General features: G+C 30.5%; 1 protein-coding gene across 1 annotated transcript; it reads left to right on the top strand.

The window, feature by feature from the left end:
• The first annotated feature begins 321 nt into the window (after positions 1 to 321).
• Positions 322 to 17,090, top strand: LOC129989075 (uncharacterized). The gene is made up of 5 exons (XM_056097397.1): positions 322 to 458; positions 2,666 to 2,767; positions 6,680 to 6,805; positions 11,142 to 11,271; positions 16,828 to 17,090. Exons 1-5 carry the CDS (start codon positions 428 to 430, stop codon positions 17,051 to 17,053), a joined length of 615 nt encoding a protein of 204 aa, XP_055953372.1. The 5' UTR covers positions 322 to 427; the 3' UTR covers positions 17,054 to 17,090.
• The last annotated feature ends 231 nt before the right edge of the window (positions 17,091 to 17,321 follow it).

The raw sequence follows: 17,321 nt of genomic DNA on the forward strand, positions 1-17,321 counted from the left end.
AAATTATATATATATATATATATATATATATATATATATATATATATATATATATATATATATATATATATATATATATATATTCATTCTAGCAATTTCAAAGTTATTTTTAAGACTTTTTAAACTTTATAAATTTATAAAAAAGACTTTGTTAAAAAATCAATCAATGATTTGCAATTTTAATCCTCCAAACTTATTGATAAAGTTACCATCAAGATATTTCAAATAAAACAGTAACTTTGGATATAAATATTGCAAAGATTTATTTATATTGAAGTCACATACGGGAAAACAGATCGCGAAACACATGGCATTGCGCTCATACTGATAAGCTGATATATGATATATAAAAGATTTCAAACGCAAAAAAAGTAGCTTCTGCTATTTGATTGTTTTTTGGAAATTTTGGCGTCAACTGGTCAGAAGAATGAAGATTCTATTTTTATTAGCGTTTGGAGGTAATGACAATTTAATTACGTCATTTTATGAGGATAACTTAATATGTTAATAAAAACCATTTTTCTTCTTTTTAGTAAAACAACAACTTTTTAGTACAATGTTTACATTATTTCTTACGTAGCAATATCTTGATTCAACACAAATTGTCTTTTTTGTCGTCACTTCCAATTATGGAGAACAAAAGTATTTTCTTTGCATGTGATTATTGAATCAATTTGTTACGGTATTTTATTATATTAATATAAACAATTTTTCTTCACTCTTTTTTGTGAATATATGAAACCGCATTACCACTTAAGTAGCAATATCTCTGTTTATTTTTCAGTATAAAATGTCAGCTTCACCCTTACTTCCTGTCTATAAAGAGCAGAAACTGTTATCATTGCATGTAGTAATTAAATTGATTTGTTCGGATATTTTAATATGTTAATATAAACAATTTTTCTTCCTTCTTTTTAGTAAATATATGAAGCAATGTTTACATTATTATTTATCTATGTAAACGTATTATAAATAAGAATTATGCCGTATTTTTCGTCATTACTTCTTATTTATAAAGTCCAGAAATGTTTTCTTTGTGTTTAGTAATTAAATTAATTTGTTCGAGTATTTTAATCTGTTAGTATAAACATTTTTTCACCATTGCTTTTAATAATTATATGAAGCAATATTTTCATTATTACTTACGTAGCAATGTATTTATTTATTCTTCAGTATAAAATTGCTCCTTTTTTGTCTTTACCACCAATGTAAACATCAGAACTGTTTTCTTTGTCTATAGGAATTAAATCTATTTGTCGCTATATTTTAATGAGTTACTATAAAACAAATTTTCACCATTATTTTTAACAAATATGTGAAGTAATGTTTACATTATTACTTAAGTAGCAATACCTTGATTTATCTATCAATGTTTTTTGTCACTTTTTTCTTTCAATAAAAATGTCATTATTATTTTCTATATATGAAAGCCATAGCTTTTTTCTGCATGTGTGAGCATTCGTGCGTATGTGTCTGTACGTGTGTGTAAGTGCATGTATGTATATGTATTATATTTCATTATTTTACAGGTCGGAATGAATTACATAAAAAAAAATGAAAAATTGCAGAAAAATATCATAGATATTGCCAAAATTCCAGCCGTTTCAAAAGTCTTCTTTACTGTCGTCAAGGCAAGATGCTATTATATCAATTCATCCGATTTTATAAAAATATACAGAAAACTATCTTTCTTGTCATGGTACTTAACCGCGGAAGGAAGTAATATTATAGATTTGTAGTAATATTATTTGTTAAAGAAGCTACTGAAGGTTTATAGTTAAAAAACAAGTGTTTACATTTTGATATCATGAATTAAATATTTTAACAAAGATTAATAACCCTCTCATTGTTTTAAAGTAAATAGCGGCATTTATTAAAATATAAATTCGCAAACGGGAGATTTGTTTGGGTGCATATTTCTAAAATAATTTTATTTAAATAATTTAAGGATCATTTTAAGTGAATAGCTTTATTTAGCTTATAGTATGCGAAAGCTATTTAGTTTTGCATAATTTCGACTGATTAAATTAATTAGTCTGTTATCCAGAACTAAAGGGTACTCCGGAAGAGAAATATAATTAATAATTAAATGATTATATGTTGCATCTTATCGTTTTTTCTTAAGTTATATATTGCAATACATTGTAATTTGAGAATTTAAAAAGTAATTTTGGTTTAATTGTGTTTACAGAAATGGGTGGTACAATTTAGGAAATAATTTTGCTTGATGCATTTAAACAAACTATTTCTAAGTTTAAATTATATTTCTTAAAAAAATGCATTGTACTTATTGAAGATTGACCTATATAAAATGTCAATTTTTTTTCATTATTTCTCTATTAATGCTAACTAAAATTGCACACATGATTAAAATTCTGCAAAATATCCTCTTTATTATTAACCGTTTCACTACTGACACAAACCAACCGGACGTTCAAATTTCGGTATCTGTTTAAAACAAGGAGTACAGGATGTAAAATGAGTTATAACTAGTGAGTCTTCTCTTGCATCCCTCATTTGAAATGGAAAACTGATGCGCCATGATAGAATTTTTTCGGCCAGTTGGGTCTGTCAGTAGTGAAAGAGTTAAAGCATGCTATTTTTAATTCAAGCAGTGATAATGTCTATTAGACCATATTAATAATAACGAGTCCTATGCTTTCAGTTCTGTTTGAGTCAGCATGGTGTGCCTACACATGCTTCAGTAATGAATTCTCCAGGTGTGCTTCAAGTAACTTCAATGACATTGCAAAGATATACAATTCATGTAAGTATAAATCTTATTTATTATAATAACGGGAACTTTAACAACTCTCAATCAGGAATTAAAGTTAAATAATATATATTATTCAAAAGGTTTTCAGTTTTGATACAAAAAATTTATATGCCTTGTTAAATTTATTTCAATAGATATTTATTTAATACATGATTATTTCCAATCTGAAATTTAGCATTCTGTTTTTCACTCTCTTCTTGGTGTACATAATGAAATGCTTATATTAATAAAATATAATGGCCTTATAATATTAAAATTATCTTATATTAACAAAATGTTTATATTATATAATATATTCAGAAGGTAATTATCAGTTAATCTATTTATTCCACTTCAAAAATGTAATTGCCTTATATTAATAAAACTACCTTATATTAACAAAATGTTTTAATATATTCAGAAGGTAATTATGTTAATCTATTGATTTCACTTAAAAATGTAATTGCCTTATATTAATAAAATCACCTTATATTAACAAAATGTTTTAACCCTTAACTGGGGACGTGCGGTCTGTGAGACCGCTAGCGATGGATTTTCGGTCACCCCTATTCTATTTTTAGTTCAATTGAATGGACTGACCCTGTAGCTTCCTGTTTTGTGACCATCAATACACGTGCACTTTTTCAACCAATTTCAGCGGATGCTTTTCAAAATAATTCAGTTATTTCTTTAAGGGCGGTCTCTAAGATCGCACCTCCCTGTTAGTGTCCCGGTGATAAACAAGGCTTAACAGATGGCGCTAAAACTTGGGCCCCGAAATATCATTCAATTTACTGATCCTATTATGAAGCAGTGTTCTAGACAATTTTAAATGAAGCAGAAAGTGATTTTAGTGATAAGGATAATTGTACAGAAGAGTTTTTCGATGAAAGTTCGCATTCAACTGATTCTGATATGTATGTTCATACATAATTAATTTTTCTAGTGATAATGCATTTTGAAAAATTTGTAAAATATATGAATATACCAAGATATATATATATATACAGATTTTTATACTAGTTCTTAAGCAATGTATTTAAAATGCCCTAGAAAACCGTTCTATGAAAGTCACACAAGCCGATAAAAAAAAGGCCAATTTTACACATTGTCATTTTTTTTATTTTTCATATAATTGTTGAATTTTACATTATATTATCTTCTATATACCTTCATATACTGTAAAAATAAATATGATTTGAAAAGTAAAAAGCAATATTTTTTTTTCAAGAATATTATTTATTGTAATATGTCATTTGAGAAGAAAACGTATCTTCCCACGCATTTACTTTTTTCAATGATAATATATTTTGAAAAATTTCTAAAACATATCTATATAAAAAAATATCCGAAAAATATATTGGCAGTTTTTCATACTAATATATTCATTAGAAAATTTAATTTGAGTGTAAATGAAATGCGGTCTCGTAGACCAGACCTCCCCAGTTAAGTCCTAAAATTTGACCTCCCCAGTTAAGGGTTAATATATTCAGAAGGTAATTATCAGTAAATCTATTGATTCCGTTTAAATTCAAATCCACATCAAAAACGTTATCTGGCTAAGAATATGAGAAAATATAATTCAAGATTCCATAATATTTATAATAATTAATTAATAATTATATTAAAAACTGACAGCATAAAGTGAAATTAAAATGATTGGTAATTTAAAATACCTGATAAGTCAATTGTACATCGTGAAGTAAATATTTCTTTATATCATGGTCCCTTGCTTTTGTTTATGGGTCTCTTCTTGAGCTAATTAGATAATTACACAAATTGAACTGATATTTTTATTTGTTAATTAACCGTAAAATATCGGTATATTTAATAAGAATTGAATTGAAAGAAAATTTAACATGAATTAACACATGCCTTTTATATTATTGAAATGTTGCTTCTTGAGTTTTTTCCTTTAATTTTCTCTAATTTGACCTCTCTGGTATATTAGTAATTTTTTGATTTCGCGTTTTGACAGTAATGATCCCTTATATAAGTTTTCATTTATTAAAATAGAATCATTTGCTCTCTGAAAATATTTTAATATCTCAACCGACTGCTATCTCTATCGTCTACATCTAAACTAGGTGATACTGCCTATAGTTAAACCAGTTAATAAGATATTATACCTTTCCGGTGACCCCAAATTCGTATAGCCAACTGGCGAAAGACTGATTATTGTCAATAAAATGCATGTAGGCTCTCAGGGAAAGCAGTTGTTATACATTTTTTCGAGTAGAAAACGACCATGCTGCAGAAAATTATCTTAAGAGAAATCGTATTATTGCACAAATTGGCCAGTGTATGTAGTGTGATGTTGTCCAAAATGATGGATAATGGAAACTGCGAAAGACGAAGCATAGACATAGCGATTCCAAAGGAAAAGACGAAGTATAGGTCAAAAAAACACAGCCAATATGTACACAAAAATTGCACTTTTAGGGAAGACAAAATGCACACGCAGACAGCAAATCTCTAAAAAATAATTAAAAAAATAATAAAAAAAATAATAACAGCTACAGCACTGAGTGATAACAGCTCAAGATCACGCTATGTGGACCCAACTCCAGAAAAAGAATGAGTGAATCGCTTTAGCCCATCGAATTAATGCAGAATTAAAAATAACTTGAAATTCTAAATTCATTACATTGAGATTTTACATTACATTTCCTACGTTTTCCGGAAGAATCTACAGATCTCTTTTACTTCTAAAATTAGAAAAAAATATTCTTGCTTTTTCAAGGGTTTTTATTTATCATTTATTTATTTATTTTTCCGAAGTTATTAAATTCGAAGCTAATGTCAGGGAGCATTGAATCATTTATCCACAATTTAGACATTCTATGAATTTATCTTCCCCATAACGATACTAATATGCCATAGAAACAGTTTTAGAAATTAACAATAGTGTGGACTGCAATATCTCAAACTGAAATCTACTAAAATTGTTCCACAAAGTCCGTTAGAATTGTCCCATATCCTAGTAGTGCCACCATTATGATATTGGACATGAAGGACGCTAGGGCTTGATATGGCCTGTTGTCACAAACTTTCCACCAATGCGATTGTTGAACGCTCTCATTCATCGGATTACCACACTTGTAAGTGCTTTTGAACTGTTGATAAGAAGTGGAATTGAGCATCATATAATTTACAAAAAGCTTAGTTATGACAACCCTTCTGTGTAATGGGTGTCCGAGTATTTGTCAGAGATGGAGGCAAAAGCGAAGTTTGTACTTGGAGCTTGCAGTGGAAGGTGCATATTTCTTTGTAAATATTTTGGAATCAGATGAGACTTCAAGCCACTATTTCAACATTGTTTCCAAGCAGATAGTATGTAGTGGTGAAGTGTCATTGTTTCCAGGTCCCTAGAAAAGTGCACTCTACTATGAAGGCTGAAATAAACATTTCCAGTGGAAGATTCTTTATTCACCTACTATTTTTAACGAAGGAAAAGCGTTAAACTCAACGGTACTGCAACACGGTATAACGGTTTTAAAAGTTCCTCGAAGTTCTAAGCTCTCAAAAGAAACAACGCTCACCAAGTATAATATGATCAAGAAGACCCACGAATAGGTAAAAAAAATTCAGTATTAAGCCCTCAGATATCCATTCATGATTCCTATATATCTCTACATTGCTGATGCGTCTTCGAACCCTTAAACAATAATTGAATTATGAAAGGTTCATATGTGACATGAAAAAGTAGATTACATTCTTCGGCAAACGAGCAGCTCACACACTGATGCCACTTTTTTTACTAGATAGGATCAGCTAATAAATGTTAACACTTATGAACTGTAAGTGTCAAACCAAAAATGAATTGTTATTAAAATATTCTTCGGATACAATCAAGGTTTTTCCTTAATGTGATTAAACCTTGTGTTTAGATGCATTTTACTAATTCATTTTCTTTCTTTAAAGGTGACTCTCTGAAGGAACAAGCCAAATGTGTTTACTCTGCAGCTCTTTCCTGCAATACAGGATTCATACCAGAAGCCTATAAATACATAAATGTTTTGAATTACACCTGCAAAAAGAACGACAATTGTAAGTAGAATTCCAGATAGTTTGCAAAAATGTTGTCTTATAAATATTAATATTTTCGATTAGTCAATTTTAGATAGTTTAATTGCCTATTTTATTTTAAATATGCTGTTAAGAACTTAATATAAAATCAACTTACTTAAGTTCAACTAGGCTTAACAAGTATAGCTGTTTTTGCATTCTTAATTTTTTAGAAAAAAAAATTCAAGATTAACAATTAACAATAATAAAAATTATTTGAATACTGAGCTTACGCAACCTAATTAAATTAAATCTCTAAAAATCATCGCTAAAATCTCTAAATCCTTTTTTCTGTGGGAATCCTTTCTAACACTTTGTTACACAAACAGTAATGGTCCCGTGGACCGTTTTGTATCTCATAGTTTAGTGAAGAAAATCGAGTATGTATTTTAAAAGCCTTTTTTCTCAACCAACGAAAATCAAAATTCGAGATACAGCTACAATTTTAAGACAAAGATCATATACCAAATTTCATTTATCTAAATCGTTGCGTTTATGCTTTATCGCATTTGCGGCGTTGCGTCCTTGAGTATGTGCAGACAGACAAATGGAAAATTCGTTGACAGATTTCATTCAAAATTTTATACAAATGTTTACTTCAGATGCTAAAACTGTGTTCGAAATTTCATCTACGTTTTTTAATTATCGTGTTCACTTATACTTGGATTGACGAACAGGTTGTGCTCATTTCATTCAAAATCCGATAAAAAGTTTCAGATTTTAAATTTCATCCGTCTTGATCAAAGCCTTTTTGAGTTATCGTAATTCATGTACAAACAGGTATAATTCCAAAAATATTTTTTTTTAAATCAAGGAAGCCAGAGAAGTAGATTTATCAAAATCTCAAGGTCATACTTTTTTGGTGATTACAATACTTTCTCTTTGTATACTAGTATAATAGAAAGTATGTAATAGTGGATTTTAACACTTCCTAAAAACTATAGAAACGTAAAAATTTCATATAACAAAGAAGCAAAATTTTTGAGTTAGAAAAATCAATATCGAACAAAATTAATGGCGAAATATATAATATAAATGCTACATTGAAAATACTTTTAAAAAATCCCCCCTACCAATACTTTTTTTTCAAATGCTGCATTGAAAATTCTTTAAAAAAAATCCCCCTTAACAATATTTTTTTTTATTTTTTTGAAAACGCATCACGTGTCTAAATCATAGACATGAGGAATCTAAGTCACCTGAAGATTCCAATTATTCCACAGATATGTAAATTGTAAAGGATTTATTGCTACAATTTTTGAAAAACTGATAACAAAATTGTATATATAGTAATAATTTTTTAAAGAACATTAAATTATTTTGGTCTAGGTGTTATTTCATATAGAACAGAACGCCGTCTCATACCCCCGTATCCGTGACCATTCTGGTCACTGAACGGTTTGGTAGGCATGTTACGGGAATTTTATTTAATTAACAAAAAATTTACAGTAGGAAAACCAAACAAAAATAACTATTTACAAAATTTACAATTATATAAGAAATTATATTATGATGAGACCTTTTACATAATTTTTCAACTTAGAAATATAATTTGTAGTAATAAACTTAGAAATATAATGCAGATTGAGAGATAAAATTTGTAAAAATATACATATAATCTGTGTTTACTTATTTTTATGATATAGTAGATCAGGATGCAATTAAAAAAATTAGATGGAAAATAATTTGAGAAATGGAAATGAAGACAATCTCTGTTTGATTGAAATGTGTGACAGGAGACTGCAGTTCTTGTTTTTTCCCTTAGTCTTTTTTGGTATGAGACTTGATGTTGAGTGCTATGGAGGCAAGAATAGGTCTCTATTTCCACTTGACTCATGATGGCATCATTCTATAAAATATAGTGATTAATGTTAGTTCAAACGGCTACTCCAGAGGGCAGTTCCAGATATCCACCGATCATTATCGGGTGGATCCTAATACAGAAACCCGAATCACGCTGAGCTTCTCACAAGAATCAGGAACATTTCGAGCACCCACGTCTCTTCGACTCCATCTTCAACGGCTCTCACTGCTTTCCTTCCTCTCTAATCCAAAATCCCGCATTTTATTTTCATCAAATATCCGCCTCTGATTGTTTCATTGGTGCACTTGTGTTCCTTATCATCTAATAGCTACTCAGCAATGCTTCTTCAGTGGTCTCCAATCGGTCGATAGTATGTGTTAATGATTCATCTTTGTAGCTGACCTGAACAAATGTTAATTATATTCAATTTAAGGCTAACACCGGAAAAAATCCACATGACTTCGACACTTCATGACAACGGTTGCTGGTGATTCATCGTTTCTCGAAGATGTGGGGCGACCCTTCATAAGGAAAACATTAGGATGTTTTGACGTTCTTCTCCCTTGAAAATATGATGGATCTCTCTAAAATGACAAAACATACATATGTGTGGTCTTTTATCTGGATGCAGAAAATGACCAAACAGAATGAATCCATTGGAGAAAAGGATTCCCATACGGCGGTCCGGAAGCTCTTAACGATATGTGGGAAAACGGGTGACGTTACATCTGGCCGGAATGCGAATGACCATATGAGGGATAAAGGGAAAACGTTATAGTTCCCTAGAGATGAGTACCTTGTATAGGATTTATTGTTACCTTTATATATATATATATATATATATATATATATATATATATATATATATATATATATATATATATAAAGAGTGTTAAGTTACTTTGGTCTATGTTTTATTTCAAATATCTTACTCATTATGATTTTATTCTATAGAATATAACAATTAATAATGTCCAATATTAGGAAGAAAATCTGCATTAAACTTTTTTGTACGTTTTACAATATAGAGAATTTTTGTTGTCAGTTTAGTATTACTCAAAAGAGAAAAAAGTATTCCTCTTGAACATCTTTTCCATAACCAATTCTGACCTAAAATTTGATAGAAACCTGAATCAATTTTGGCATCAAAACCACATGCCAACTTATTTTTATCTTGCACATTAGCCTTTTGAGATATCTATGTTTACAAACTTAAGCACAGTTTAAGGATTTAGTTTCAAATTTAGCATTATGTATCTAGAATTCTAAAAATAAAACCATATGCAACACTTTGGCTTATAGCTACAATGATATGATAATTCAAATACAATAATTCAAATTCAAATACATTATCATATTATCGTATATGGAATACACACAGATTTTACTCTAATAGATTTAGTTAAAAATTTTACAATTGTGGTATAAAGAGACGTAGTGGTAATGTATTTCATTTTTAATACTGACGTCCAAACAGATCCATGTTTTCAATGTACTCAAGATGAGCATCATGTTAGTGTTCGAGATCTTCACTTTCTGATTGCATTTGAAGGTTACACTCACTTGCCATTGAGAAATCGATGACTGTGTTTGTTTTCCTTCAAACTCGTTTCCCTGTCATGGCTTCAGAAACCTGATTGTTTCTTTGTTTGAAACGAAAATATACAAGAGGTGTTCAAATGAAAAGGTACGAAACGACACTGTGGGTATAAATGAAGACTTTATTCAAAGTATAAACCATAGGCCTGAACACAACGATTCCATTGATTAACGAGCAGAAGGATTTTTTGTTCCCGGAATTCTTGTGGCCACGACGAGACCCAGTCCTTCAGAACGTCTTTGCGTTCGCCGTCCGAGTTGAAGCGCTTCCCTTTCATATGTTTTTTCAGGGGACCAAACACATGAAAATCACAGGGCGACATGTCTGGACTATAAGTCGGATGGTCGATCTGCTCCCACTTGAACTTCCACGCATGTGACCCTGGAGATGTGTTAATGCGCGTTATCATGGAGCAGAACCACGCCCTCTGTAAGTAGCCCTGGTCTTTTGTTCTTGATGGACTTGCGTAGTCTTCGGAGTGTCTCACAGTACACATCGTAGTTAATGGTTCTTCTGTGCTCGAGGAATTGAACAAGTAGCGGACCTTGGACCATCCCTTATACCTATATATAAGGGGTGGCCCAACATTTTTTATCGGATGGTGCATTGAATATAGAGCTATCAAATTTTGTTCCAAATTTTTTGTAGGAAACACAAAACCCACACAAGATATAGTGCTTCTAAATTATACTAAAAAATAATTGAATTGTTAAAGTTTCTTTTCAGTCATTCAATAGCAAATCATTGCATAAAAATTATTTTTTATACAACTTTAAAATTCAAAAAAATATTTATTAATATATTAATTCTAATTTTACTTTAGCACAGTTTATTGAGATTAAGTAAATATGCTGTGAGCGAACGATATTTACAAACTCTAATCAAATTTGTTATTGTTTAATTTTTTTTTTCAGATTATGAGAGATTCAGACACTGTTTCGGAAATGCTGTAAATGGATCAAACTGTCAGAAACCATATCGGGAGATCATGAAATATAAAGGAACTCCAAGTGAAATCTTGGTAGGATTGAAAGAGGCTTGCAAGTAAGTGAATATCAATATGGGTTCAATAATAGATTGAAACCTCAATCAATAATCAATGCACATATACATGAAAAAAAATGAAGATTTCAAACGAAAAAAGAATACGCGATTCCCCAAATTATTTTTATTATAATATGACATTCTATAAATTAAAATATGGCCTTTCATAGATTAAAATATGACCTTTCATGAATTAAAATATGGCCTTTCATGTATTAAAATATGGCCTTTCATAAATTAAAATATGGCCTTTCATGAATTTAAAATATGACCTTTCATGTATTAAAATATGGCCTTTCATATATTAAAATATGGCCTTTCAAGAATTAAAATATGACCTTTCATGAATTAAAATATGGCCTTTCATGTATTAAAATATGGCCTTTCATAAATTAAAATATGGCCTTTCATGAATTTAAAATATGGCCTTTCATAAATTAAAATATGGCCTTTCATGAATTAAAATATGACCTTTCATGAATTAAAATATGGCCTTTCATATATTAAAATATGGCCTTTCATAAATTAAAATATGGGCTTTCATGAATTTAAAATATGGCCTTTCATAAATTAAAATATGGCCTTTCATGAATTAAAATATGACCTTTCATGAATTAAAATATGGCCTTTCATGAATTTAAAATATGGCCTTTTATAAATTAAAATATTTCCTTTCATGAATTAAAATATGGCCTTTCATGAATTAAAATATGGCCTTTCATGTATTAAAATATGGCCTTTCATAAATTAAAATATGGCCTTTCATGAATTTAAAATATGGTCTTTCATAAATTAAAATATGGCCTTTCATGAATTAAAATATGACCTTTCATGAATGAAAGGACATATTATCGAAATTTTAATGAATGTTTTTGATTGTTAAAATATTTAATTCTACTAATGGAACTTCATTTCAAAGCAATAATTTAAAAGTTATTCAGACAGTTCTAATATGTTACATCATAGTGCCGAAAAAAAACCCATTGAATTTTAAAAATAATCATTTATTATTCAAAAAAAATCCTTTTAATTGGCATCTTGAATATTAATTATATATTTATTATTTTATACGATTTGTGTGCCTGAAAGTAAGCATTTAATTACAAAAATTTTTAATCTGATTTCAGGTCTATGTGTATTACGTAGAGTTTATGTAATGCTTTATCATTGACAAACAAAATAAATTTGAAAGTTTCAATAGAGTGTTTGACTTCGTTAAATCAGTTTAATAACTTCATCAACACTTAAATTCATTCTTTCTCAAATGAGCGCAATCCTCTCTATCAGTGCTTAAATTATCTTTATTGCAGAAGAAGCCTGCGGGAGAGGTCTCACCGAATTCACAAACTCTCTAATAAAGGTGTTCTCCCACATCTTCCGCAAAAAATTGTGGACCATGGGTAAGGCAGAGAACGCCTTGCCTGCATTGGCGTTCTATGTATGCTAAATATCAACCTTCGGCGTGAATTAAGCATTTCTGCGGTATCGATCATATGAGTTAATATTTGAGGTGATCACTACCTGATATGTGGTTAATAGTATCCGAAAATCGAATTCGTGTTTTAGACGCACTTTTTCCAATCAACCGAAAAGAAAGATTTGATATAGAACTGCACTTGTAGCCACAAAATCCGTACCAAATTTGATATTTTTAAATCATTGCTCTTTTACATGCTTCTGAAAATACAACCCTACAGATAGATGTTCAACCCTTTGTTGGATTTGGCTAAGAATTCGATAGGTGTTTGCTATACAGAATTTAAATGTGAATACCAAATTTCATCCATCTGGCTCTCTTTGTTTTGTAATTATAGAGTTAGCTTATATTCAAACACTCGGTCAGATAGACGTCCTCTGAACAGGTTACAAATTTGGTCTATATACCAATTATCATTCGTCTAGTTCAAAGCATTTTTGAGCTATCTTTATCACAAATAGACAGATATTTTTCGAAAATGTGCTTTTCGAACTCGAGAAGATCAAAAACGTGGAGATTCATCAAAATCTTAAAACGTTTTAGACGTTTATATTATATAATTTACACTTCGTATACGAGAAAGTAAGAATAGAAAGAAACGAAAAAAAGATGGATGCTGTTCCATCCGCTTTCTAACAAAAATGTTCCTTGATTTTGATGGATAAATAATGATTCATTCAAGGAATTTACAAATTTTAGAAAGGGATAAAATGACGCATAAACGAAACTTTACATCGCATACACGAAATATTTTATCATTACAAATATTACAAATAAATCGTTACTGTGATGAAAAGGTGCACAACTGAGAAACGCACAAATAATATGATGGTTGCATTTATTGATTAACCCGTTAACGCCCAGCATAATTTATTGAAATTATGCTATTATGGGAAATTATGCTATTATATTGAAATTTTGTTAAAAACTTTTAAAATTATGTTCTAAACACTTAAATTAAATATAATATGCAATTAAACTCCACACCATTAATTTAGGATCCGAGATAATTACTGTCCTATAAATAGGACGCTGGGCGAATATGGAAGTTTTTGAACTCTTAGCACTTCTACTTTGTTTTCAGTTACTTGATTGTGTTTCTGTTCCCAAACAATTGAACTTTAATATTTAATGCAAAATAAAATGAAAAAGAAATAAATTTGACATTTTTTATTAAGTTTAAACATATTCACATTATTTATAGTGATTTGGAAAACATTTGGTACATTACATTTCATTCAAAATGTAAGAGGTTTTCCCGAACAATTTTCCATTTGACATCGTCTTTGTTTTTCTCTTTTACCAATTATATGGCCAACTCCATCACGTCTAACAATGTCTATTTCCTTCACTCGAGATGAAATTGTATAACTTGGTCTACCAATTTGTTTTTGTCCTGTGTTGCCTTTTTTTAGATAGGCTAGTGCAATATGTCTCCTTATTTCTATGATACTCTTTTTCTAAACATTTACCATGTTGTAAATAACGCAGGTATTTACAACAGCCATGTCTACAATTCGGGTAAAAATTGGCCAATATCATTTTTTTTCACGGATCTTTATGGTATGTTTCTATAAAAGCCAATCATGAGAATCAACACCACCCATGTTTTTGTTATAATTATTTACGAGACATGGCTGTTCGATTTTATTTTTTTCAGCTTTTCCTTTTACACGCCTTGAAACAGATGTTAGTGGCTCAATTATGTCAAAATTGGAATTTGACATAATTGAGCCACTAACTCAATTATGCTCAATTATGGAAATGCGTCGCAAGTGTAACGCATTTGTTACCATTCCATTTTACCGCAGTAATTTTATTTTTCACATCAAAGTAGAAATCATGTGAACCTCGGCCAGTCTTTTTGAAAGTAGAATCAATTTCAAGGGGACAATGCTGTATTCTGTCACTTCTTATTGTACCTGTTGCTCGAAATCCACTCTTTCTTAGGTCAACTAACAAATTTTAGGAATTAAAAAAAATTATCAAAATAAATTATATGACTCTTGGGATCAGTAACTGGCTGAAGAATTATTTTTACAATTCGAGTTCCCAGGGACTCTTTTGAAAGAACCATGGTAGAAGCAGCACCGACAACTTCCTTGCTGCAATATAAATCAAAATTATAGCAGAAACCATTGTTCCCAAATAATGTCTATATCTTATACCCGAGTTTCAGTGTCATCAAAACCTTTTTCATCTGTTAATTCATCTACTTCAGGGGGTAAAGCAATCATTTCGGACTCTAATTCCTCCGAAAATAGATATTCTACAACTTCCTAGGCAGTTTAAAAAAAAAAATTCCGTGACATCTTGAGCACCTATGAAATAAACTACATATCAGAAAATTTAACGAATCTGCCCAGCGTCCTATTTTTAAGACAGTAGTTTAAATTTGTAATTAAAACTAATAAAAGTAAAAATAATTTTAAAACGTTATAAGATATCTGATAATAGAATATCTGAAATATAAATTCTGAAAAAATATTTAAATTTTCCTTTAAAACCTTTTCGTACGATTACAATGAAATTCAGCAAAAAAAAAAAAAAAAAAAAAAAATCATGAAAATGGCGAAGTTTACGAGTCTGCAGCTGGCTGAAAAATGCTTCCATCCGGTCCAAATCGGTTTAAGTAAGTAGGGTGAAATGCTCTCACACAAAAATCTTCCCCTCAAACTTTCTTCTTGAAGACATAATTTCCCTCAAACAAGAATTCCAACCTACAAACAAGACAGACATTTTTACAGATGGGTCCAAAATCGAGGGGAAAAACGGCTTTGCCTACTGCGTATTCCAAAACGAACAAATTACTCATCAGTGGCTCGGCAAACTGAACGAAAATAATTCTGTTTTTCAGGCAGAGCTGCTGGCCATTAAGGAAGCATGTAAATGGGCTAGCAAATACGATCATAACGGTTAGTATGATACGATCATAACGGTTTATGTATAAAATATGGAGTGATAGCGAGTCCAGCTTAAAAGCGATCAGTTCATTCTCCACCTCAAGCCCAATTGTTCAGGAAATTCAAGCCATTCTGCTCCCCCAACCTTCTATTAAGTTAGGATGGGTTAAAGCACATGTAGGCCACTCCGGAAACAAGGTTGCAGATTCCCTAGCCGAACAGGCCATTTCTGCAGGTTCCCCCGTTCAATACCCAGCTCCTAGAAGCCATCTGAAAAGTATTGTAAATGAATTGAGCCTACAGCGATGGCAAGAAGAATGGGACAATGGCTCAACTGGCAGAAACATCCATCAAATCATCTCGAAAGTGTCCTTTAACCCATCATCTTGGAATAGGCTTGACATTATCTTTGCAACTGGCCATGGCCCTTTCCCTTCATATTTCAAGAGATTCCATATTAAAGGATCTGATCAATGTGGCTGCGGCGAAGTAGGCGATCCCCTTCATTATGCCACTAGTTGCCCTCTCACCACATCTTTCCATCTCAAAAAACCCATCCACGACCTAGAAAATATCTGGTGGACCAACGTTAAGAGAAACAAGATGTCCAAGGTTAAAATTAGAAATCTTGTGCGGTTCCTACAAGAGAGCGAGGAATTGATTTCTCCAGACCCAAGCCCAGTATAAATTTTCGTTTCATTTCTCAACCAAGCTCTTCACCAGAATATATTACCTTCAATAGATTTCATCTACTCATACTCCCCACCGAACACCTCCCTCATCATTATAATATTGTATATAGTTACTTTTTATGTGTATTGATGATATTTTATGTCTTTTTATGTGTATATTGATATTTTATGTCTTTTTTTTGTGTATATTGATTTTTTTTCTTTTTATGTGTATTTCTTTTATCTTAATAAATACTCCCACGTATATCCTTTCAACCGACAGGGAATCCTAGAGATTCCAAGTTCGGGGATATTCTGTGGCGAAAGAAAGAAAGAAAGGGGACAGAAAAAGAATAGGCGAAATGTAGAATAGCTTTATTTATAATGGTGAAAATGAACTGTCCTATAAATATGACGCTGGGCGCAAACGGGTTAAAATATCTTATTATTGAGAAGCAAGATCCTATTTTCAACACTTATTATAGCTTTTTTTTTTTTTTTTCAGAAAAATCGACTGGTTCGGTAGATGCTTGCAAGGAAATACCGAAGATTTCTGTGGTGGAATCAAGTCGGACTATTTTTATGATACTGTGCTGGAAAATGTCCTTAAATTGAACAAGCTCCTCTGCACCGAAGTTATCTTGCCGGCAGAAGACAATCTTCATCAGTTGACAATTTGGGGTATCCCGAGATTCATTGAGTCCGTTGTAGGAATCTTAACAGCTCCTTGAAAAATTGTACCAAATGTAGACAAAATAAATGGTTTAAAATGTAGTAGAGGTTTTTTTTTCATCATATTTTGGTATTTATTATTTTGTTAAGTGGGAAATTCCCATCAATTTAATGTGCACTTCTGTAATTTTGCGATGATATTATCAAAAAATAATTATTAGTAATTGGTTAATTTTACTAAATTTGTTTCTGTATGAATGGTATTATCTGGTCATAAATTAAAGAAAAATCTTAATTATAAATTTATAATATTGATTATGATAGTAA

Source organism: Argiope bruennichi, chromosome 10 (genome assembly GCF_947563725.1).
Source record: "Argiope bruennichi chromosome 10, qqArgBrue1.1, whole genome shotgun sequence".
Lineage (NCBI taxonomy): Eukaryota > Metazoa > Arthropoda > Arachnida > Araneae > Araneidae > Argiope > Argiope bruennichi.